The 22,551-nt window shown below is 43.5% G+C and overlaps 2 protein-coding genes across 5 annotated transcripts in view; one reads left to right on the forward strand and one right to left on the reverse strand.

Moving 5' to 3' along the window:
* LOC110497848 (reticulon-1) overlaps nucleotides 1-7,817 on the forward strand; it is a 50,374-nt gene extending 42,557 nt beyond the window's left edge. Inside the window, exons 4-9 of the mRNA XM_021574279.3 lie at nucleotides 5,158-5,365; nucleotides 5,491-5,629; nucleotides 5,884-5,953; nucleotides 6,650-6,696; nucleotides 6,787-6,845; nucleotides 7,015-7,817. Of these exons, the coding sequence (XP_021429954.3) occupies nucleotides 5,158-5,365; nucleotides 5,491-5,629; nucleotides 5,884-5,953; nucleotides 6,650-6,696; nucleotides 6,787-6,845; nucleotides 7,015-7,057 (566 nt within the window). The 3' untranslated portion in view covers nucleotides 7,058-7,817. The remainder of the gene's footprint in view (nucleotides 1-5,157; nucleotides 5,366-5,490; nucleotides 5,630-5,883; nucleotides 5,954-6,649; nucleotides 6,697-6,786; nucleotides 6,846-7,014) is intronic.
* A 336-nt stretch (nucleotides 7,818-8,153) lies between these two features.
* The window catches only part of tdrd9 (tudor domain containing 9), a 30,566-nt gene continuing 16,168 nt past the window's right edge, over nucleotides 8,154-22,551 (reverse strand). For all 4 annotated transcript variants that reach the window (XM_021574274.3, XM_090211269.1, XM_021574275.3 and 1 more), the window contains 16 exons: nucleotides 20,863-20,916; nucleotides 20,666-20,782; nucleotides 18,448-18,555; nucleotides 18,226-18,326; nucleotides 17,886-18,059; nucleotides 17,194-17,305; nucleotides 16,792-17,007; nucleotides 16,597-16,686; nucleotides 16,195-16,452; nucleotides 15,831-15,998; nucleotides 15,368-15,438; nucleotides 15,167-15,276; nucleotides 9,430-9,526; nucleotides 9,106-9,244; nucleotides 8,808-8,999; nucleotides 8,154-8,653 (listed from right to left, as the gene is read on the reverse strand). In XM_021574274.3, coding sequence (XP_021429949.3) covers nucleotides 8,555-8,653; nucleotides 8,808-8,999; nucleotides 9,106-9,244; nucleotides 9,430-9,526; nucleotides 15,167-15,276; nucleotides 15,368-15,438; nucleotides 15,831-15,998; nucleotides 16,195-16,452; nucleotides 16,597-16,686; nucleotides 16,792-17,007; nucleotides 17,194-17,305; nucleotides 17,886-18,059; nucleotides 18,226-18,326; nucleotides 18,448-18,555; nucleotides 20,666-20,782; nucleotides 20,863-20,916 — 2,106 coding nt within the window. In that variant the 3' untranslated portion in view covers nucleotides 8,154-8,554. The remainder of the gene's footprint in view (nucleotides 8,654-8,807; nucleotides 9,000-9,105; nucleotides 9,245-9,429; nucleotides 9,527-15,166; nucleotides 15,277-15,367; nucleotides 15,439-15,830; nucleotides 15,999-16,194; nucleotides 16,453-16,596; nucleotides 16,687-16,791; nucleotides 17,008-17,193; nucleotides 17,306-17,885; nucleotides 18,060-18,225; nucleotides 18,327-18,447; nucleotides 18,556-20,665; nucleotides 20,783-20,862; nucleotides 20,917-22,551) is intronic.

A 22,551-nucleotide genomic window follows, 5' to 3' on the forward strand; every position in this document is an offset into this window, starting at 1 on the left:
CAAAGTTCGTGTCCCTCATTCCCCAGATTCAGACAAATCAAGTGAATCTGATTCTGTTTTCCAGGAAGTGCTTTCACTCTCGCCCGCCCTCTCTCCATCTCTTTCTTTCCTTGCTTCCCCCCTCCTCTCTCTCTCTCTCTGAGTGGAGGGGGAGAAAATGGAGCACCGTAGCTATGGTAACTGCATCAGGCAGGCGCTCACCAGATCCTCACAGAGCTGAAGCATTTTAATAGAGCAGTATATTTCAGGTAGCATCTTTCATCCTCAGTATACAGTCCTATAACACCTTCACAGACCTTGCAGATCTGCTGCACAAGATGCTATACTGCCAATGAAGTCACATGCTGCGGGCTATTGATAAGATAATAAGTAAATGATCGGAAAGAACTCCATCTTCTTGCCTGGTGGAAGGAGATACCCATCCACCATTTTAAATCGGATACAGTCTCCTTATTTTGGTCCTTGCTTGGCAGTCTTTGTCATTTGTCAGTGGGGCTGTGCTTTAAAACCAGGGTATGAAAGAGCTCACAGAGAGAGAGAGAGTGTGAGAGAGAGTGTGTGTGTGTGCTGGATTGCAGCTCAGCTCTCTGGCAACCGCTCCCCTTAACGCCCACCCTCCAGTCCTCCTGCCTAGACCAAGGATGATTAGCCTGCGTGCTTGTGGCCCCTCCCCTCCCCGGCTGAGAGGAGGGGGGGTAGTCCCCCTTCAGTGCTCTCCTTTTGTCTGTGGATAAAGCAGCTGCCTCTTTCCCTGTTCAGCCATGGGAGCCGCAGGTCAGTACACACTTCTACCGCACTAGCTAAAGCTTTTCTCTCTTTGTGCAATCTGTAGATCAGATCACAAGGCACGAGGCACATTTGCTGCTGTTTGTCAAGTCTCTCCGGCGTTGCTGTCCTTGCCTGTCTGTCTTACAGCTGCTTTGCTTGGTGCGTGTGTGAATGTGTGTGTGTTTTTGTTGTTGAGCATCTCCATTACAAGCAATACTGTAGATAAATGGAAAATCATAGCGAGTGGGTTAGTGACTATTGGTACTGGTACTTATTGGTACTTGGTTTAAAGGGAGTGGCACTCAGTCAGATATATAGAGGTAATCCAGCCTGATTGATTAGAGTTATTGATTACAAGGACAGAGGTCAGTCAGTATTGGTTATTGAGGGCAGCTCAACTGACTTGCTGACTTGGGCAGATGATTATGGGGAAATGGCAGAACGTGCCTAGCATTGCACCTGTCACCCACAGAGAGGAGGTAAAACGAGTGTCTTTCAGCACCCTGTTTTAGAACGCCTTTTTTTCATCCATAGATGCCTATGGTAGAAAATAAAGATGGCTGTCATTTCTGTGCTGTTCACAGCTCCACGGCTAAAATTAGTGCATGCGGGCAAGTAGGCAGGAGGGCGTAGGGAGGAAGACACCCAGGGGACCCAGCAGTGTTTTACTCCTCTCTAGAACAGGAGCACAAACTCTCTGGAACTGACTTTTTCTCCTCGTAAAACAGAGGGCTTGCAGGTGTCACATCAACAGCTGGCTGCTGGATTTACACTGAGCCATAGTCACTGGAGGAGACAGCTCACTAATGTGGGTGAACCAGCCACTGTTCTCATGGAAACAAGCCTGTGTTAACAGCCAACATAGGAGAGGGCTTTATGGGTCACCTGAGTTGAGCTGGAATGGTGCACTGACTAGGCCTGATCCAGGGGTGATAAACCTGTGTCATCTTTGTTGGGGGCTGAAAACGGATGCTCTAAAACAGAGATAGCAGGACATGGCACCAGTCTTTTAAGACATAATTCAATTGGATGTATGAAATAGTATATATTTAAAGAAAGCTTATTTAGGTTACCAACTAGGCTGTATCCCCTTATTTAACTAGGCTGTATCCCCTTATTTAACTAGGCTGTATCCCCTTATTTAACTAGGCTGTATCTCCTCATTTAACTAGGCTGTATCCCCTCATTTAACTAGGCTGTATCCCCTTATTTAACTAGGCTGTATCTCCTCATTTAACTAGGCTGTATCTCCTCATTTAACTAGGCTGTATCCCCTTATTTAACTAGGCAGTATCCCCTTATTTAACTAGGCTGTATCCCCTCATTTAACTAGGCTGTATCCCCTTATTTAACTAGGCTGTATCCCCTTATTTAACTAGGCTGTATCCCCTTATTTAACTAGGCTGTATCTCCTTATTTAACTAGGCTGTATCCCCTTATTTAACTAGGCTGTATCTCCTCATTTAACTAGGCTGTATCCCCTTATTTAACTAGGCTGTATCCCCTTATTTAACTAGGCTGTATCCCCTTATTTAACTAGGCTGTATCCCCTTATTTAACTAGGCTGTATCTCCTCATTTAACTAGGCAGTATCCCCTTATTTAACTAGGCTGTATCCCCTTATTTAACTAGGCTGTATCCCCTTATTTAACTAGGCTGTATCCCCTTATTTAACTAGGCTGTATCCCCTTATTTAACTAGGCTGTATCCCCTTATTTAACTAGGCTGAATCCCCTTATTTAACTAGGCTGTATCTTCTCATTTAACTAGGCTGTATCTCCTCATTTAACTAGGCTGTATCCCCTCATTTAACTAGGCTGTATCCCCTCATTTAACTAGGCTGTATCCCCTCATTTAACTAGGCTGTATCCCCTTATTTAACTAGGCTGTATCCCCTCATTTAACTAGGCTGTATCCCCTTATTTAACTAGGCTGTATCCCCTTATTTAACTAGGCTGTATCTCCTCATTTAACTAGGCTGTATCCCCTCATTTAACTAGGCTGTATCCCCTCATTTAACTAGGCTGTATCCCCTCATTTAACTAGGCTGTATCCCCTCATTTAACTAGGCAGTATCCCCTTATTTAACTAGGCTGTATCCCCTTATTTAACTAGGCTGTATCCCCTTATTTAACTAGGCTGTATCCCCTTATTTAACTAGGCTGTATCCCCTCATTTAACTAGGCTGTATCCCCTCATTTAACTAGGCTGTATCCCCTCATTTAACTAGGCTGTATCCCCTTATTTAACTAGGCTGTATCCCCTTATTTAACTAGGCTGTATCTCCTCATTTAACTAGGCTGTATCCCCTCATTTAACTAGGCTGTATCCCCTCATTTAACTAGGCTGTATCCCCTCATTTAACTAGGCTGTATCCCCTCATTTAACTAGGCAGTGTCCCCTTATTTAACTAGGCTGTATCCCCTCATTTAACTAGGCTGTATCCCCTTATTTAACTAAGCTGTATCCCCTCATTTAACTAGGCTGTATCCCCTCATTTAACTAGGCTGTATCTCCTCATTTAACTAGACAGTATCCCCTCATTTAACTAGGCTGTATCCCCTCATTTAACTAGACTGTATCCCCTCATTTAACTAGGCAGTATCCCCTTATTTAACTAGGCTGTATCCCCTCATTTAACTAGGCAGTATCCCCTTATTTAACTAGGCTGTATCCCCTCATTTAACTAGGCTGTATCCCCTCATGTAACTAGGCTGTATCCCCTCATTTAACTAGGCTGTATCCCCTCATTTAACTAGGCTGTATCCCCTTATTTAACTAGGCTGTATCCCCTCATTTAACTAGGCTGTATCTCCTCATTTAACTAGGCAGTATCCCCTCATTTAACTAGGCTGTATCCCCTCATTTAACTAGGCTGTATCCCCTCATTTAACTAGGCAGTATCCCCTTATTTAACTAGGCTGTATCCCCTCATTTAACTAGGCAGTATCCCCTTATTTAACTAGGCTGTGTCCCCTCATTTAACTAGGCTGTATCCCCTCATTTAACTAGGCTGTATCCCCTCATTTAACTAGGCTGTATCTCCTCATTTATCTAGGCTGTATCCCCTTATTTAACTAGGCTGTATCTCCTCATTTAACTAGGCTGTATCCCCTCATTTAACTAGGCTGTATCCCCTCATTTAACTAGGCAGTATCCCCTTATTTAACTAGGATGTATCCCCTCATTTAACTAGGCTGTATCCCCTCATTTAACTAGGCAGTATCCCCTCATTTAACTAGGCTGTATCCCCTCATTTAACTAGGCTGTATCCCCTCATTTAACTAGGCTGTATCCCCTCATTTAACTAGGCTGTATCCCCTCATTTAACTAGGCTGTATCCCCTCATTTAACTAGGCTGTATCCCCTCATTTAACTAGGCTGTGTCCCCTTATTTAACTAGGCTGTATCCCCTTATTTAACTAGGCTGTATCCCCTCATTTAACTAGGCTGTATCCCCTCATTTAACTAGGCAGTATCCCCTCATTTAACTAGGCTGTATCCCCTTATTTAAGTAGGCTGTATCCCCTCATTTAACTAGGCTGTATCTCCTTTGGGTGTTTACTAGTGTGGCTTATGATGTAGCCTAGTTTGTTCATTCTTATGGTCCCAAATGGGCCTCATCTGTTACTGTGCTCTAATTCCTCTGGCCGTAGAGCTGTAGAATGACCAGGTCACTTTAAGCTGTTATCTCTGGACACTATCTGGATCTATTTATGCCACTGGCTCCACAAGCCAATGATTAACCCAGCTCTGTGAATGGCTAGTACAGTTGTACTACTGGGGAACCAGGTTGTGTTAGGGTACTGCAAGGTCGCTTGTGTGTGTGACCAGGCCGAGTGCTGACCACTACTACTGATAATCACACGTCACTGGCAGATAGAGTGCCACCACCGGTGTGTGGCAACATAAATTGAGTGACACTTGTTCAACAAGTAGTAGTCAGCTCGCTATTATCGTTGGCAAAGGTCACTCTATATATAGGGGAAAAGAAGCCGGATAGAAAAGTTTTCACTTAAGACACATTCACACCTACGTTTATGAATCCACAGCTGAATCAAACGCAATAAAAATATAGTTTAGAGCAAAATCCCACACGTCAGGGGTCTCTGAGGACTTCTGACTGCTATGGGATTCCAGTTATTTGACCTAAATGCCTGGGACACATGGGATTACGGCACTGTAAGTGATATCACAGCGTAGACAGGAACACTGTAAATTGAGCACTGTGAAGTCATTCTATCACTGTAATGCTGAAGTGACCGATGGTTGGGTCATATTGTGTCATGCTGGGGTGACCTTACGGTTAGGTCATCATACTGTCACTGTGTAATACTGGGCCTAACTCTGGATCCTAACCCTGCTCTCCTGTCTCTGTCCTCCCCCCAGCCATTGACCTGCTCTACTGGAGGAACGTGAAGCAGTCTGGAGCTGTGTTTGGCAGCGTGCTCCTGCTGCTCTTCTCTCTGACCCAGTTCAGTGTGGTCAGTGTGGGAGCCTACTTAACCCTGGCCGCCCTCTCTGCCAGCATCAGCTTCAGGATCTACAAGTCTGTGCTTCAGGCTGTGCAGAAGACCGATGAAGGACACCCGTTCAAGTGAGTGAAAGATGATAAGAGGTTCTCAGCACATTAAAAAATCTGCCATTTACATTCACAAATCAGTTTTACAAAGTCACTTTAGCCTAGACACCAACAGTCTCTTGTACTTTTCCCCCAAACAGATCCTATCTGGAAGTGGAGATCTCCCTGTCCCAGGATCAGATTGGTAATTATGCTGACAAGGCTTTGCTCTACGCCAACACCTGTATGAAGGAGCTCCGTAGGCTTTTCCTGGTCCAGGACCTCATCGACTCACTGAAGGTCAGCCTCTCATCTCTCGGCTTTTACAAGAATGATATGGACACTAACACCTTACCAACACTCCACTTTTTAATGTCTGTAATCTCACTACTATTTCTACTGTCAAATGTCATCAATGGACATGTTAAAACCTAAAATATCTAATTCTTTTTGTATTTTATACCTTCTGTCAATCATCAAATAAACATACCATAAATTGTGGGGGTGGGCTTGTTTGGTGAAGCAGTGCCAAGTGTTTTCACATTGTGTTGCAGTTTGCTGTGCTGATGTGGCTGCTGACCTATGTGGGCGCTCTCTTCAATGGCCTGACTCTGCTTATTCTAGGTGAGGATCCTCCAATGACTAGCTACTGTTCTACTCAGCTCTGCACCCCTTTACTGCCTTCCCACCATGTTGAGCCTGACATACAGCTCATATTTGATCTCTTCTAACATCATTTTATAACAAAATGGAATATAATGCATCATATTGGAACCTCTCAATCTACAAGATCACAAAGCCAGTCTGTATGAGTTTTTACTATAATCACTGGGCTGTAATAAGCACGCATCACAGTACCCCATTGTCAGTAAATGATTAACCCAACACAGAGAGAACAACACGCTGTGGAGCACATGACCTCCTGACAAGATCACAACATATGGTTCTTCATGGAACCAGAGTTTTACTGCAATCTGTATCAATTAAGTTCTGTATCAAAGTGGATTATTCCCTTCTGCCCTTTTTAGCAAAAACAATTGATTTTAATCTTAGATTAAAGTTCAGTCGCTTCACTTCCCAAAAAGATCCATCGGACGAAATTCCAAAAGGTTATTTATGAAGGGCTTTGTTCAAAGGTTTCATTCACAACTGAAGACAAAGTATCTCATATTTGTGTTATTTTTCTACCTAGTGTAGATAAGTCTCTGAGCTGGAGTGGGGCTCTGTGGACACAATGTGTGCATATTTTAGTATATTCCCAGGGGGTGACGAGGTCAAACTGCTTTAACATGCCGTCTCTCCCTCGCTCGTCCCCTACAGCCGTGGTGTCCATGTTTAGCATGCCCATTGTCTATGAGAAACACCAGGTAAGAATTTACCCTCACTCTCTAGAATACATTTTTGTAATTAACTCACAAAATAACTTTTTATTGAATCTAAATTGTTTTCTGTCTCAGGCACAGATTGACCAATATGTTGGACTAATACGGACCCAAGTGAACTCCGTAGTGGGGAAGTAAGTGGTTATGACCTTTTCTACTCAAGAATGAACATGGTAGTTTCTGGAACATCCACCTAAGAAATAGATTGTAATGATAATCTTGATACAAACTAGAAAAGGTTCATGACTACACTGACATAAATCAGTACTGTATCCGAGTTGACCTCATGTTTTGTCGCAACAGGATCCAGGCGAAGATCCCCGGGGCCAAGCGAAAGGAAGAGTAGACACGAGTCTAGCTAACAGCGAGGTCCAGCTCAGACAGCTTGATCATTGTTGGAGAGCCTTGTCATTATCTGTGGGGTAGTACTATTTCATCTAGGTGTTCTCTAAAACCAACCACTGAAGAAGCCCTGACCCCAAAACTGTCTAGAACAGTTAACACAAAGTAAATTACTCATGTTCAAGATCTTCTGTCTAGATAGACAAGTACACAATTCTGAACAACAAAAAGAACCAGCCTTTTTTTCTTATGTGTTGCTTGTTATTAAGTGCATGACGTCAAGCCTTGAGTAAATATTTGATATATTTTGTGCAGTTTTTCATGCTACATTTTTTTGCTGTGCTTACAACAAACTAAGATTTGGCACAAAAAAGAGATATGCCTACAGAAATGCTCTGCTGCCAATGTTAAATACCGCTTCATGTTCGAGTTTGCTGGTGGGGCTTCTCTCAGTATATGACAATATATATAAAATTATTTCCTTTTGGTGTTTTTAAGCACAAAATAATTTGACAATGTGTTTTAGATGTGGTAATTGTAGGGTTTTTGCTTTTGTATAACTATAAGGAACTATACACAAGCTGGTGTTTTAGGTACCGTTGTTTGACTACCATGAAGACAAGGAATATCTGATGATATTTCATTTGTTTGAATTAACTGTCCAACTATACTCAATGTAGTTATTAGACCCTGGACTAACTATTTGCACTTACAGTATGTATTTCATTACAGAATAAGAAAAATAAATGTTCCTTGATGTATTATGTTATAGTTTTTCAGACGCTTTACTGAAAACGGGGTCCAAGACAAAACTGTTTCATTTGACTAGGGCAGTCTAGTCTTGTGTTATAAATAAGAGGATATATGAGGTGTTCATGTTTCGTAGGGTACACGGTGCATACAACACTTGGAAAATCTCCAAAAGGGATTTGAAATTACATTCTATAAATACACGTTGATTCCTTCTGGCACAGAAGACCCTTTCATGCCTGCATGCGCATATCAGTATGCTGAGGTGACAAATTTAACTTGGCTGTTAGGTTACTCTGATGGACTATTCCTGAGTTTGAATGGAGACCGACAGTGACAGACAAGTCTCATCTGTTGTAAGCACTCAAATGTGTATTTTTGTAAGTACAGTACCGAACTGAAACCAGCACCATACCTTCAGACTAAGTCAGATTAATTTATACAAATAAAAATGGTAATGCCATTGTTTTAAATATCACTATCAAAATAGAAAAGGATAGGTGTTTAGAAAGTATAATTACACCAGCACAGCAATAGAAAAGCTGAACAACATAACACAGCCAAAGAAGCATGGCAGGACCTTAAGTAAAATAAGTCATAACAATTGCACAATTTAAAAAAATAATAATAATTATCAAAAGAGATTGTCCCTCCTGAGGGTTACCATAAGCAAGAATCTTGTAAAACATAAGAGTAGTGGAGGTGAAAACAGGACAGCATGCTGTGTTCTGGTTGCTGCTTTAGAATGGGCTCATATGTTGAGCAGTGTGACGGGGTGTAGCTGGAACAGGACCCCTTTGCTCTTTCCATCTTCCTTTTGGACAATCTCCATCTTCTGACTGGGATCCACCTGTACACAACATGGCCACACCAGACAAGCTCAACATGAATTGTTTTAACACTAGAAAGTATGATTAAGTATGGACCTTACGCTCTATAAAAGCTCAGGACAGAATTGATTGAAGTGGGGAAAACTAACATTACACCATGAATTCAAGCCATACCTGGTTCCATTGCTTTGGTTCCTCATGGTACACAGGAGCAAGGTCTTCTCGAGGGGGTGACTTTGTAAACAGACTGACGAGTCGTTCGCGGCAGTCCTCCTGCAGGCTGTTGATCCTGTCAGGCCCCAGGTGCAGAGGACCGTTGGGCCCCTCACACACCAGACGGTTAATAGCACCACGCAACGCATTGATCTGATCCAACACAAAACACACTGATTATATGTGGAAAGTTGAAGTTTTAAAACACGATACATATGGATATGAAGGGTCTATGAGGAACTATATGGATGTTCGCTACCTCAGTGATGTCCTCTACATCGAATTTGACATCAAAGGCGAGCTCCATGTCATGTTCAGGCAGGGCAGCTGCCTGAGACTGGACGTTCCACCCCAGACCACAGAGGGCACCAGTGTAGCTGGTCCTCTCCTCGTTGGTGCTGCAGAGAACAGGCAAAGTTACATTAACAGACCTTTATGACTAAATGCATGATTTGACGTGAATATGACAAATTATTTATGTTAACATTTAATAAAACCTGCCCATAATTGTACATTCCCTATAAAAGGTATGGTAGGTAATTTGATTACATGTGATGAGTATACCATCTCCAAGCATACTGACCGTAGCTCTGTGGCAGGGGTGAAGAGCATGGTGATGAGTGCAGGCAGGCCGCGGATGTGAGGCATCAGTGTGGTCTCCTTCAGTAGAATCTGTGCGCCTATATCAGCACACACATATACGCATCTTACTGTTACGACCAAGACAAATGTACATTTCTGGTAGGGTCTAAACTAACAGCAAGCCCGTTGGTGGTTAGAGTCATTTAAAAAAAAGTACAAATAAAAAAAAGACTTGATGGGAAAACAATCGACATGGAAATGACTCAAATCAAAAGTGTAGAAATGGACAAAACATTAACACCTGCTCTTTCCATGACAGATTGACCAGGTGAATCCAGGTGACAGCTATGATCCCTTTAGGCCTGACCCCAATTAGTCGACTGGTCGATTGTTTGGTCGTTAGGCTGTTGGTTGACCGAGATTGTGTTATTGCTCGACTAACACACACACACACACAACTAGTCAAAAGTTTGGACACACCTAGTCATTCAAGGGTTTTTCTTTATTTTTACAAATTTTCTACATTGTAGAATAATAGTGAAGACATCAAAAATGAAATAACATATGGTAACCAAAAAAGTGTCAAACAAATCTAAATATATTTTATATTTGAGATTCTTCAAAGTAGCAACCCTTTGCCTTGATGACAGCTTTGCATGAGTCTTGGCATGAGTCAACTTCTCACCACATTTTATGCACTGCAGTGCTAGCTAGGTGTAGCTTATGCTTTCAGTACTAGATTCATTCTCTGATCCTTCGATTGGGTGAACAACATGTCAGTTCATGCTGCAAGAGCTCTGATAGGATGGAGGACGTCCTCTGAAGTTGTCATAATTACTGTGCAAGTCTATGGAAGAGCTTCCTAGGTATTGCATTGAAGTCAATGTAACAAGAGGAGGACGGAAGCCAGCTGTCTTTCAGCTACGCTATGGTGCTACCCTACGGAGTGCTGTTGAGGATACTGTAGACCATTGCAAAACAGTGTGTTTTAATCAATTTGGTGACATGAATATATTTAGTTTTATCTAAAAAGGATAACTTTTTTATTATTCTATTTTTAATGAAATTCACTGAGTTTGGTCCTCCCCTTCCTCCTCTGAGGAGCCGCCACTGATATATACATATACAGTGCCTTCAGAGAGTATTCAGACCCCTTGACTTTATCCTCATTTTGTAACATTACAGCCTTACTCTATAATGGACTATAAAACAAAATTCTCAGCAATCTACACATAATACCCCATAATGACAGGTTAAGACATTTTTGCAAATGTATTAAACTAAAAAACTGAAATATCTTATTTACATAAGTATTCAGACCCTTTACTATGAGACTCGAAATTGAGCTCAGGTGCATCCTGTTTCCATTGATTATCCTTGAGATGTTTCTACAACTTGATTAGCTGTCTACCTGTGCTAAATTCAATTGATTGGACATGATTTGGAAAGGCACACACCTGACTATATAAAAAGGTCCCACAGTTGACAGTGCATGCCAGAGCAAAAATCAAGCCATGAGGTCAAAGGAATTGTTCGTAGAGCTACGAGACAGGATTGTGTGGAGGCACAGATCTAGGGAAGGGTACCAAAACATTTCTGCAGCATTGAATGTCAAAGAACGCAGTGGCCTCCATCATTCTTAAATGGAAGAAGTTTGGAACCAACAAGACTCTTCCTAGAGCTGGCCGCCTAGCCAAACTGAGCAATCGGGGGAGAAGGGCCCTTGGTCAGGGTCACTCTGACAAAGCTCCTCTTTGGAGATGGGAGAACCTTCCAGAAGGACAACCAACTCTGCAGCCCTCCACCAATCAGGCCTTTATGGTAGAGTGGCCAGATGGAAGCCACTCAGTAAAAGGCACGACAGCCCGCTTGGAGTTTGCCAAAAGTCACCTAAAGACTCCCAGACCAGATGAGAAACAAGATTATCTGGTCTGATGAAACCAAGATTGAACTCTTTGGACTGAATGCCAAGCGTCACATCTGGAGGAAGCCTGGCACCATCCCTTCGGTGAAGCATCGTGGTGGCAGCATCATGCTGTGGGGATGTTTTTCAGCGACGGGGACTGGGTGACTAGTCAGGATCGAGGCAAAGATGAACGGAGCAAAGTACAGAGATCCTCTATGAAAACCTTTTCCAGAGCGCTCAGGACCTCCGACTGGGGAAGGTTCACCTTCCAAAAGGACAACGCAGGAGTGGCTTCGGGACCTTGAGTGGCCGAGCCAGAGCCCGGACTTGAATCAGATCGAACATCTCTGGAGAGACCTGAAAATAGCTGTGCAGCAACGCTACCCATCCAATCTGACAGAGCTTGATTGGATCTGCAGGAAAGAATGGGAGAAGCTCCCCAAATACAGGTGTGCCAAGCTTGAAGACTCGAGGCTATAATCGCTGCCTAAGGTGCTTCAACAAAGTACCGAGCAAAGGTTTTTTGTAATTGTATTTTAATTTGTACCCAATTTTTCCCCCCAATTTTGTGATTACGATCTTGTCTCATCGCTGCAACTCTCCAATGGGCTTGAGAGAGGCGAAGGTTGAGTCATGTGTCCTCCGAAACATGACCCGCCAAACAGAGCTTCTTAACACCCGCTTGCTTAACCGGGAAGCCAGCTGCACCAATGTTTCTAAGGAAACTGACGACGATGTCAGCCTGCAGGTGCCCGGCCCGCCACAATGAGTTGCTAGAGTGCGATGAGCCAAGTAAAGCCGCCCTGGCCAAACCCTTCCCTAACACGGACTACGCTGGGCCAATTGTGTGCCGCCCTACGGGACTCCCAGTCACGGCCGGTAATTTGGATATATATATATATTTTTTTTAAATCAGGATATTACATGCAGGCTGCAATGTTTTTATTTGTTGGCAATAAAGTTACTTTTTAGGTTAGTATTATTTTCATTTTGGATAGACATTTGATTTACCAAATTACAATGATTTTGAGATAGACGTTATTATGAAATGAAACTGTCTCACGAAAATGTGCATATGAAAACCATAACTGGCACGCAGATCAGTAGAAAAGGTTAGATAAATTGGCATTGCACATGAGAAAGGTTGCCCACTCCTCATGTAGCCTATTACCGGAAACTTCAGGAGCATGATGGTAGAATCTGCGAAAGCCAGCAGGAGCGGGAGGAGAATAGCTAGGTCAGGTTAAAAAAATGTCCCTTCTGGTTATCTCGATCTCTGGCGACATCTTGAGGCATCAAACCGTAAGCTTAAAGCATCAGACAAGCTCATTGCATATAGTTGGTTTTATTAAAACAGTGTGTCTATTTATGGTAAAATACACGTTTAAAAATGTTGGGCAATTGATAGGTCAAAAGAACAGACAACTTTGTCGACTAAGATTGTTTATCCGTTGGGGACTGCCCTAGATCCCTTATTGATGTCACTTTTTAAATCCACTTCAATCAGTGTAGATCAGTGGTTCCCAAACTTTTTATAGTCTCGTGCCCCTTCAAAACATTCAACCTCCAGCTGCGTATACCCTTTAGCACCAGGGTCAGCGCACTCTCAAATTTGTTTTTTTTTTGCAATACTGTAAGCCTGCCACACACACACACTGTACGATACATTTATTAAACATGAGTGGGAAGTGACAAAGAATGAGTGGGAAGTGACAAAGAGCTCTTATTGAATCAGGGCACAAATAATAATTTTGCTCTTTATTTAACCATCTTACATATAAAACCTTATTTGTTCATTAGATTGTAAATAACTCACCACAGGTTAATGAGAAGGATGTGCTTGAAAGGATGCACATAACTCTGCAGTGTTGGGTTGTATTGGAGAGTCTCAGTCTTAAATCATTTTTCACACACAGTCTGTGCCTGTATTTAGTTTTCATGTTAGCGAGGGCCGAGAATCCACTCTCACATAGGTACGTGGTTGCAAAGGGCATCATTATTTGCCAAGGCAGGATACTCTGAGCGCAGCCCAATCCAGAAATCTGGCAGTGGCTTCTGATTAAATTCAAATTTCACAGAACTGTTTGTTGCAATTTTGATGAGGCTCTCTTGTTCAGATATCGGTAAGTGGACTGGAGGCAGGACATAAAAGGGATAACGAATCCAGTTGTTTATGTCGTCCGTTTCGGGAAAGTACCTGCGTAATTGCGCACCCAACTCACACAGGTGCTTCACTATATCACATTTGACATTGTCTGTAAGCTTGAGTTCATTTGCACACAAAAAAAAAATCATACAATGATGGAAAGACCTGTGTGTTGTCCTTGTTAATGCTGACAGAGAAGAGCTCCAACTTCTTAATCGTAGCCTCAATTTTGTTCCGCACGTTGAATATAGTTGCGGAGAGTCCCTGTAATCCTAGATTCAGATCATTCAGGCGAGAAAAAACATCACCCAGATAGGCCAGTCGTGTGAGAAACTCGTCATCATGCAAGCGGTCAGAGAAGTGAAAATGGTCAATAAAGAAAACGTTAAGCTCATCTCTCAATAAAAAAAAGTGTCAATACTTTGCCCCTTGATAACCAGCGCTGTATGTTGTAAAAGTGTTACATGGTCGCTGCACAGATCATTGTATAGTGCAGAAAATACACGAGAGTTCAGGAGCCTTGCTTTAACAAAGTTAACCATTTTCACTGTAGTGTCCACAATGTCTTTCAAGCTGACAGGCATTCCCTTGGCAGAAAGAGCCTCTTGGTGGATGCTGCAGTGTACCAAGTGTCGTTGGGAGTTATTGCTTGCATGCACGTTACCACTCCACTATGTCTATGCCACTATGGCTTCTGCGCCATCAGTACAGATACCAACATGAGCAGCAGCTACGTTTGGCTAGTTAGTGGAATTCCCGCAAGAGATTAACGGTTAATATGATTGGATGTTAATTATTTGTCTAGGCTACCTGTATTTGACATTGTGTTATTTCGCTGAACACTAGATGGTTAAAACATTTTTTTCTCAAACAGGCTACTCAGGTGAGAAAAAAAAGCCTAAAATGTATAGCCCTGTTGGAAAATATAAATGGACTGTTTGAAAATGTGAAAAAAAGTTAAATAAAAAATATCTATTTTAAATGTGAATCACATATATTTGGTGTACCCCTGGGGGTATTGCTGGTGTTGTTTGGGAATACCTGGTATAGATGAAGGGGAGGAGACAGGTTAAATATTTATTTTTAAGCCTTGAGTCAATTGAGACATGGATTGTGTATGTGTACCATTCAGAGGGTGCCTTTGAATGGGGTACGGTAGTAGGTGCCAGGTGCACCGGTTTGTCAAGAACTGCAACGCTGCTGGGTTTTTCACACTCAACAGTCTCCCTGTGTGGCAAGACTTCTCCACCACCAAAAGGACATACAGCCAACTTGACAACTGTGGGAAGCGTTGAAGTCAACATGGACCAGCATCCCTGTGGAATGCTTTCAACACCTTGTAGAGTGCATGCCCTGACGAATTGATCCTGTTCGTAGGGCAAAGGGTGGGGATCTGCAACTCAATATTAGGAAGGTGTTCCTAATGTTCTCTATACTCAAGTGTATTTCACTCTGTCCAGCTTGCCAACAGTTATCGAAACCTAGACAGTCCGGGAGCATTGAAAATTCCAAAAGTGCTGGAAAGAGGACTCTTTTTTGAAAATGTTGAAGGTGAGTGCGACCCTCCAGACCTCGGTGAAGACCGAATGCAGACCGCAGGGCAAAATGAGTTGGACACCCATGGTCTAACCCTTATTCTAATGTGCTTATTATGTCCCAGATTATATCCCATTCCCAGTACTGTACCTGTCGCACTGACAGACACGGAGCCAGCCACCAGCATCCGCTGATGGCTGTCCTGAGGACTGTCATTCAACGCAACGGAGTTGATGCTGTCCTTCTCTATGAGCACCGACCTGTAAGGAGTTAACACATTCATTAGCACTGGTATATAGTGTCACCAGCACTGGGCCAAACTCTAACCTGATCTAGGTGACACTGACTAACCTGTAGTTGGTGACGTTGCTAAAGCTGTGGAAGTTGACTTTATGAGGACTGGACGGGCCATGCACACGAACCTGTGGGAAACAGCATCAGCAACACTTTACTTACAGTGAGCATTAAGACACAATGGGCATCCTGTAGCCACTAACATTCATCCACAATTATTCAATACATGTTAACAGTAAAAACATCCCCCAGAAACAAATTGTGTTCCATGAATTCCCGAGAGGAATGTGTGGCCCTGGCCCACAGCCACTAATACACCGTAGAACAAAATGTACACCAGCTCACGTACTACCAAAATGTCTCCACCCTCTGGTCAGGAGGCAGGCAAAAGGCAGAAAGACAATGACACCCTCTTGTGGTGAACAACTAACAACACTTCCTGGTTGAACCAGACAGGCAGTCTATTGAACACAGTAGTAGTCTATGAAATGTGAGTCAGCCATTTGGCCAGTGTTCTTGCCTTGCTCTTCAGAGAGGACTGGCTGGTCTTGGCAAAGGACTGGAGCAGGCTGTCAATTAGCTGCTTCTCTTCCTCCTTGCTAGTCTTCCAGGAGCTGCTGGTAGCGTTGGGAGTGAAGGTGCCGTCCTGCAGGTCTTTGTACAGAGACACCAGCACGTCATGGCTCTGCTGCAAGACACACAACCACACAGCACTGTCAGGGTCACAGCCTTTGTTTCTACTGCTGGACAGCAAGGAAACACTAAATGATTAATGTTTATAGCCAAGCCTAACAGGAAAACTATAACTGAACAATTCCCCATGAGCACAACATCCTAGAAGCTGCGGTGAAGACAGACAGAAAGCTGGCCTGTGTTTGAGGTACCTTGGACTCAAAGCTCTCCTCGGCCTTGATGGCGTGTCCCTCCTGCATCATGATGTCAGCCACGCTGGAGGTGACCGTGTCAGTGTTGATGAGCAGCTCCACACGCATGATGCCGTGCAGGATGGAGAACAGGGAGACTATGAGCGGGTGGCCGTTCACCAACGTGATAAAGCGGTTGCGGGCACGGCTGCTCCACTGGTCCCCCAGGATCATGGACTGGGCCGATGGACGCATCCCAGAGATCTGGAACTCCTGGGCCTGAGGAGACAGGGCAGAACACAATCCTAACAGAATACAGGACAAAGTCATACCAGAATATAGGGATACTAGATCAACTCTCCTGATTAGGATGTGGCCCAAAGATGTTTACCATTTTGCCTAAATAAAACACTGTAGCTGTACCTGGAATGGGTGGGCCATGATATCAGCAGGTAGCTTCCTCAGGCAGCTACACGACACCAGACTGGTGTTTCCAAAGTCCAGAAAGAAAACCTTGAACATTCAGAACACATTTTTCATCCACTAAAACTGCAATCAACCTGGGAGTGATTGTGTGTACTAGTGAGCTTAGTGAGCTTAGTGAGCATGTGCTTGTACCTCCACAGAGCTGCCGCAGACATGCAGGATCTTGGCACGGTAGTAGAGGCCCGGCTCGTCGCCCTCAGAGAAAGGTGCCAGGCACAGCAGGTTTGGGTAGAGGGAGACAGGAACTGGACACAGCTCATGAGAATTAATCTCCGCTGTCAGATGGCGCTGCTTCTCCATGCTGGCATCATCCGCCTGGAAGCCCCAGAAGTGGCCCACCTCCACCACCTAGGGAGCCAAGATGAAGGAGGCATGCTTGGTTACCACATCCACTACAGACTGTGCATAGCCAAAATGGAGGATATGTGATCACCTAAATTCAGTTCCTCTAGATAGAATCGTCACCAGATTACTTATTTACACAAAAACAAGTCCCAGAAATTTGACTGAAAGAGGAGTCTCAGCCTGACTAACGTCTGTGATGTTGACCACGAAGATGGGGTTAGAGGGCAGCTTGTCTGGGTCGATGGTGCTGCTCAGCAACCCCACTGGGTAGACCGAGTTGTTCTGGAAGTCCACATTCACACTGAAAACCACAGGACAGAATGAATTATGCTTAAAAAGCCTGGAGGATCCCTCAAAGGGGGAACACAGTGCTAGTGTAACAGTCAAAGTCACTGAGCTGCATCATTGTATTAGGGAGTCTATGGGACTGACCTAACTGACTGTAACTCACTCATGACAGCACTGTCTGTATATGTGTGTGAGGAGGAGGGAGAGAGTCTGACTCGGCCTAAATCTACCCTCTCAGAGGCTGTGTGATGGCTGTAGAGGGTCAGCCAGAGTGCAAGCATGTCAGGTTACATCAAGGCCCAGTGTGGAGGGGTGCAGGCCTGCAGGGTTACGGGCAAAGCCCACTCCCCCCAAACCCCCCCACTAACAGGACACCTCCACCTTCCTGAAGAGGCATTTGGCCCTGAGCCAGAGCTGGCATTACCTATACATCAACTGTCTGACTGACTTTCACTCCGCTAAATGCATTCCTCTTGAGAAGTTGGGGTTAGACGATGTTACACCAATGCAGCAAACTGTATTTTGTAGGAAACGAGGATTAAAAACCCAGCTGAGTAGATTAGTAGTGTGAGAAGGATGTATAGGCTCCCTACCGAGCGTATCTCATGTGGCAGATGGTCCTGCTCCCCGCAAAGGTCTCCACCTCGTCACTGGGATGCACAAAAATGTCCAGAGGATGCCTCTGGTGGGCCAAGAGGAGGGCCAGTGACACCTCAGGGAGCACCCCCGACCCTCGAGTAGTCGTCCGGTAGAACTCTACATGCCCTCTGAAGGAACACACAACAAATGTTTATCTGTCTTACTAATGGACTATGGGCATTCTATAAGCTATGTAAGACCATTTAGGTCAAAACATCTATGAAGTATCTATCTATGAAACAGGTAACATAATGAGTTATTCTAAGTCCAGTGGAGGTTTGATCCGTTTGTTACCTGGCTCCATCGAAGGCTATGGACTTGACCTGGCCACACTGGCGGAACAGGGACTGCAGTTGCTTGTAGTACAGGAAACTGTAGGGGGGCAGGTTCCTCACCTGAGACGAGACAATCAAAGAGCATGGCAGTGGTCTAGCATTCACAACATACAAACACCGTTCATGAATGTATAGGAATCTGAAATCAGGGAATCAGGGATAGGGGGTAATGGCATCATACCAGCACTGTTGTTTTGGGATCATGGCCTGACAGGTCTTTGGAGGCCAGCTCTTCATCCATTTCCCCTTGAGAGAAGTAGTTAGGGTAGTAGGCACCAGCGATAACCACCTGAAAGATGGAGTGCCTTCAGAAAGTATTCATACCGCTCGGCTTATTCTACATTATGTTGTGTTACAGCCTGAATTCAAAATTGATTCAAATATATGTTTTCCCCAATCTACAAACAATAGCCCATAATGACAAAATGAAAACATTTTTTTTACATTTTAATTTACATTTTTGCAAATGTATTTAAAATTAAATAACATATTCAAATAAATATTCACACCCGAGTCAATACTTTTTAGAAGCACCTTTGGTGGTGATTACAGCTTTGAGTGGTCTTGGGTATGTCTGTATCAGCTTTGAGTGGTCTTGGGTATGTCTGTATCAGCTTTGAGTGGTCTTGGGTATGTCTGTATCAGCTTTGAGTGGTCTTGGGTATGTCTGTATCAGCTTTGAGTGGTCTTGGGTATGTCTATATCAGCTTTGAGTGGTCTTGGGTATGTCTATATCAGCTTTGAGTGGTCTTGGGTATGTCTATATCAGCTTTGAGTGGTCTTGGGTATGTCTATATCAGCTTTGAGTGGTCTTGGGTATGTCTATATCAGCTTTGAGTGGTCTTGGGTATGTCTGTATCAGCTTTGAGTGGTCTTGGGTATGTCTATATCAGCTTTGAGTGGTCTTGGGTATGTCTATATCAGCTTTGCACATCTGGATTTTGTGATTTTCCCCTGCAGATTTTCTCAAGCTCTGTTAGGTTAGATGGGGAGCAGTGGGGTGAACAGCAATCTTCAAGTCTTTCCACAGCTTTTCAATGGGATTCAAGTCTGGGCTTCGGCTGGGCCACTTAAGGACTTTCACATTCTTGTTCTGAAGCAATTCCAGAGTTGCTTTGGCTGTGTGCTTAAGGCCATTGTCCTGTTGGAACATAAATCTTCGCACCAGTTTAAGGTCGTTTGCACTCTGAAGCAGGTTCTCATCAACAATTTGCCTGTATTTGGCTCCATTCATTGTTCCCTCTATCCTTACCAATCTCCCAGTCCCTGCCTCTGAAAAGTATCCCCATAGCATGATGCTGCCACCACCATGCTTCACGGTAGAGATGGTGTTATGCGGGTGATGAGCTGTGCCTGGTTTTCTCCAGACATAGCGCTTTGCATTCAGGACAAAGAGTTACATTTTTGTTTCATCAGACCAGAATCTTTCGCCTTATGCTTTCAGAGTCTTTCACATGCCGTTTTGCAAACTCCAGGCGTGCTGTCATGTGCCTTTTCTCAGGGGGTGGATTCCGTCTGGCCACTCTCCCATGAAGCTCAGATTGGTGAAGTGCTGTAGAGACCTTCTGTCAGGTTCTCCCATCTCAGCCAAGGAACTCTGTAGTTCTGTCAGAGTGGTCTTTGGATTCTTGGTCACTTCCCTGACCAAGGTTTTTCTTGCTCGATTGCTCAGTTTGGTCTGATGGCCAGCTCTTGGCAGATAATGTGGAGAACACTGTGCTCTTGGAAACTTTCAACACTCTAGAACTGTTATTCCCTTCCCCAGGGTATTCCTTACCACAATTCTATCTCAGCGATCTACAGACAGTTCCTTAGACTTCATGGTATAGTTTCTGCTCTGATATGCACTGTCAACTTTGGGACCTCATATAGACAGATGTGTTTCTTTCTAAATCATGTCCAAACAATTGAATTGGCCACCGGTGGACTCAAATCAAGTAGTGACATCTCAAGGATGATCAAAGGAAATTGGATTCACCGGAGCTCAATTTGGAGTGTCATACAAAGGGGTGTGAATACTTACCTTAAATGAGACATTTCCGTATTTCATTTTCAATAAATTAGCTAACATTTCTAAAACCATGTTAGCATTTTATCATTATGGGTATTGAAGTGTAGATGGCTGAAAAAATATATACATTTAATCAATTTCCAATTCAGGCTGTAACACAACAAAATGTGGAATAAGTCAAGGAGTATAAATACTTTCTGAAGGCACTGTATAAAGAGAAGAGGAGATTCTATCAAATAGACAGGGGCTACAGTGTTAGCACTGCCAAATGATATTCTGAATAGCAGGTACAACAGATAATATTATAGGGTCAAAATAATAACCATATAGCTTTACGTTGGAAGTAAGGTGTAGAGCTCCAGAATACTGGCATGTGCCTCAGTCTCACCTGCAGAATGAACCTCTGCTTGTGAAGGCTGGCGTAGTCCATTGGCACTGGGTTCTCAATCACGTGCATGTTGAACTGGGACGTTCTCTCCTTCAGGTCCTCATAGAGCTCGGCCACCTGGGGGTCACAGAGAGGCAGGGTCAGGTCAGGGATTGGGGTCACCTGGTGTGTGTTTCGTGAGATGCTGGTCTCTATACCTCTCTGATCCTCTTGATCTGGATGCAGTTCTCCTTGCCCCACTCCAGCTCGGACTGGGAGGAAGAACGCACACACACACATACACACACAACCTTACTGCAACCATCTCAACAAGATACTGGACCTTTGTCTAATGTCTTTAGGAACCTCCTTTATTACATACACGTCTATGTATTATCCATGTTTAAAGGTAATTGATGTAACATAATGATCTACAGTTGAAGTCGGAAGTTTACATACACCTTAGCCAAATAGATTTAAACTCAGTTTCACAATTCTTGACATTTAATCCTAGTACAAATTCCCTGTCTTAGGTCAGTTAGGATCACCACTTTATTTTAAGAATGTGAAATGTCAGAATAATAGTAGAGAGAATGATTTATTTGAGCTATTATTTCTTTCATCACATTCCCAGTGGGTCAGAAATGTACATACACTCAATTCGTATTAGGTAGCATTGCCTTTAAATTGTTTAACTTGGATCAAACATTTAGGGTAGCCTTCCACAAGCTTCCCACAATAAGTTGGGTGAATTTTGGCTCATTCCTCCTGACAGAGCTGGTGTAACTGAGTCAGGTTTGTAGGCCTCCTTGCTCGCACACGCCTTTTCAGTTCTGCTCACACGTTTTCTATGGGATTGAGGTCAGGTCTTTGTGATGGCCACTCCAATACCTTGACTTTCTTGTCCTTAAGCCATTTTGCAACAACTTTGGAAGTATGCTTGGGGTCATTGTCCATTTAGAAGACCCATTTGCGACCAAGCTTTAACTGATGTCTTGAGATGTTGCTTCAATATATCCACATAATTTTCTTCCCTCATGATGCCATCTATTTTGTGAAGTGCACCAGTCTCTCCTGCAGCAAAGCACCCCCACAACATGATGCTGCCACCCCCGTGCTTCACGGTTGGGATGGTGTTCTTCGGCTTGCAAGCCTCCCCCTTTTTCCTCCAAACATAATGATGGTCATTATGGCCAAACAGTTCTATTTTTGTTTCATCAGACCAGAGGACATTTCTCCAAAAGTACAATCTTTGTCCCCATGTGCAGTTGCAAACCGTAGTGTGGTTTTTCTATGGCAGGTTTGGAGCAGTGGCTTCTTCCTTGCTGAGCGGCCTTTCAGGTTATGTCAATATAGGACTCGTTTTACTGTGGCTATAGATAATTTTGTACCCGTTTCCTCTAGCATCTTCACAAGGTCCTTTGCTATTGATTTGCACTTTTCGCACCAAAGTACATTCATCTCTAAGAGGTAGAACGCGTCTCCTTCCTGAGCGGTATTACAGCTGTGTGGTCCCATGGTGTTTATGCTTGCGTACTATTGTTTGAACAGAACATGGTACCTTCAGGCATTTGAAAATTGCTCCCAATGATGAACCAGACTTGTGGAGGTCTACACATTTTTTGGGGCTGATTTCTATTGATTTTCCCATGATGTCAAGCAAAGAGGCACTGAGTTCAAGGTAGGCCTTGAAAAACATCCAGAGGTAAACCTCCAATTGACTCAAATGATGTCAATTAGCCTATCAGAAGCTTCTAAAGCCATGACATCATTTTCTGGAATTTTCCAAGCTGTTTAAAGGCACAGTCAACTTAATGTATGTAAACTTCTAACCCACTGGAATTGTGATACAGTGAATTATAAGTGAAATAATCTGTGTAAACAATTGTTGTAAAAATGACTTGTGT

This window comes from Oncorhynchus mykiss, chromosome 19, assembly GCF_057628025.1.
Source record: "Oncorhynchus mykiss isolate SJ-2025 chromosome 19, ASM5762802v1, whole genome shotgun sequence".
Classification (NCBI taxonomy): domain Eukaryota; kingdom Metazoa; phylum Chordata; class Actinopteri; order Salmoniformes; family Salmonidae; genus Oncorhynchus; species Oncorhynchus mykiss.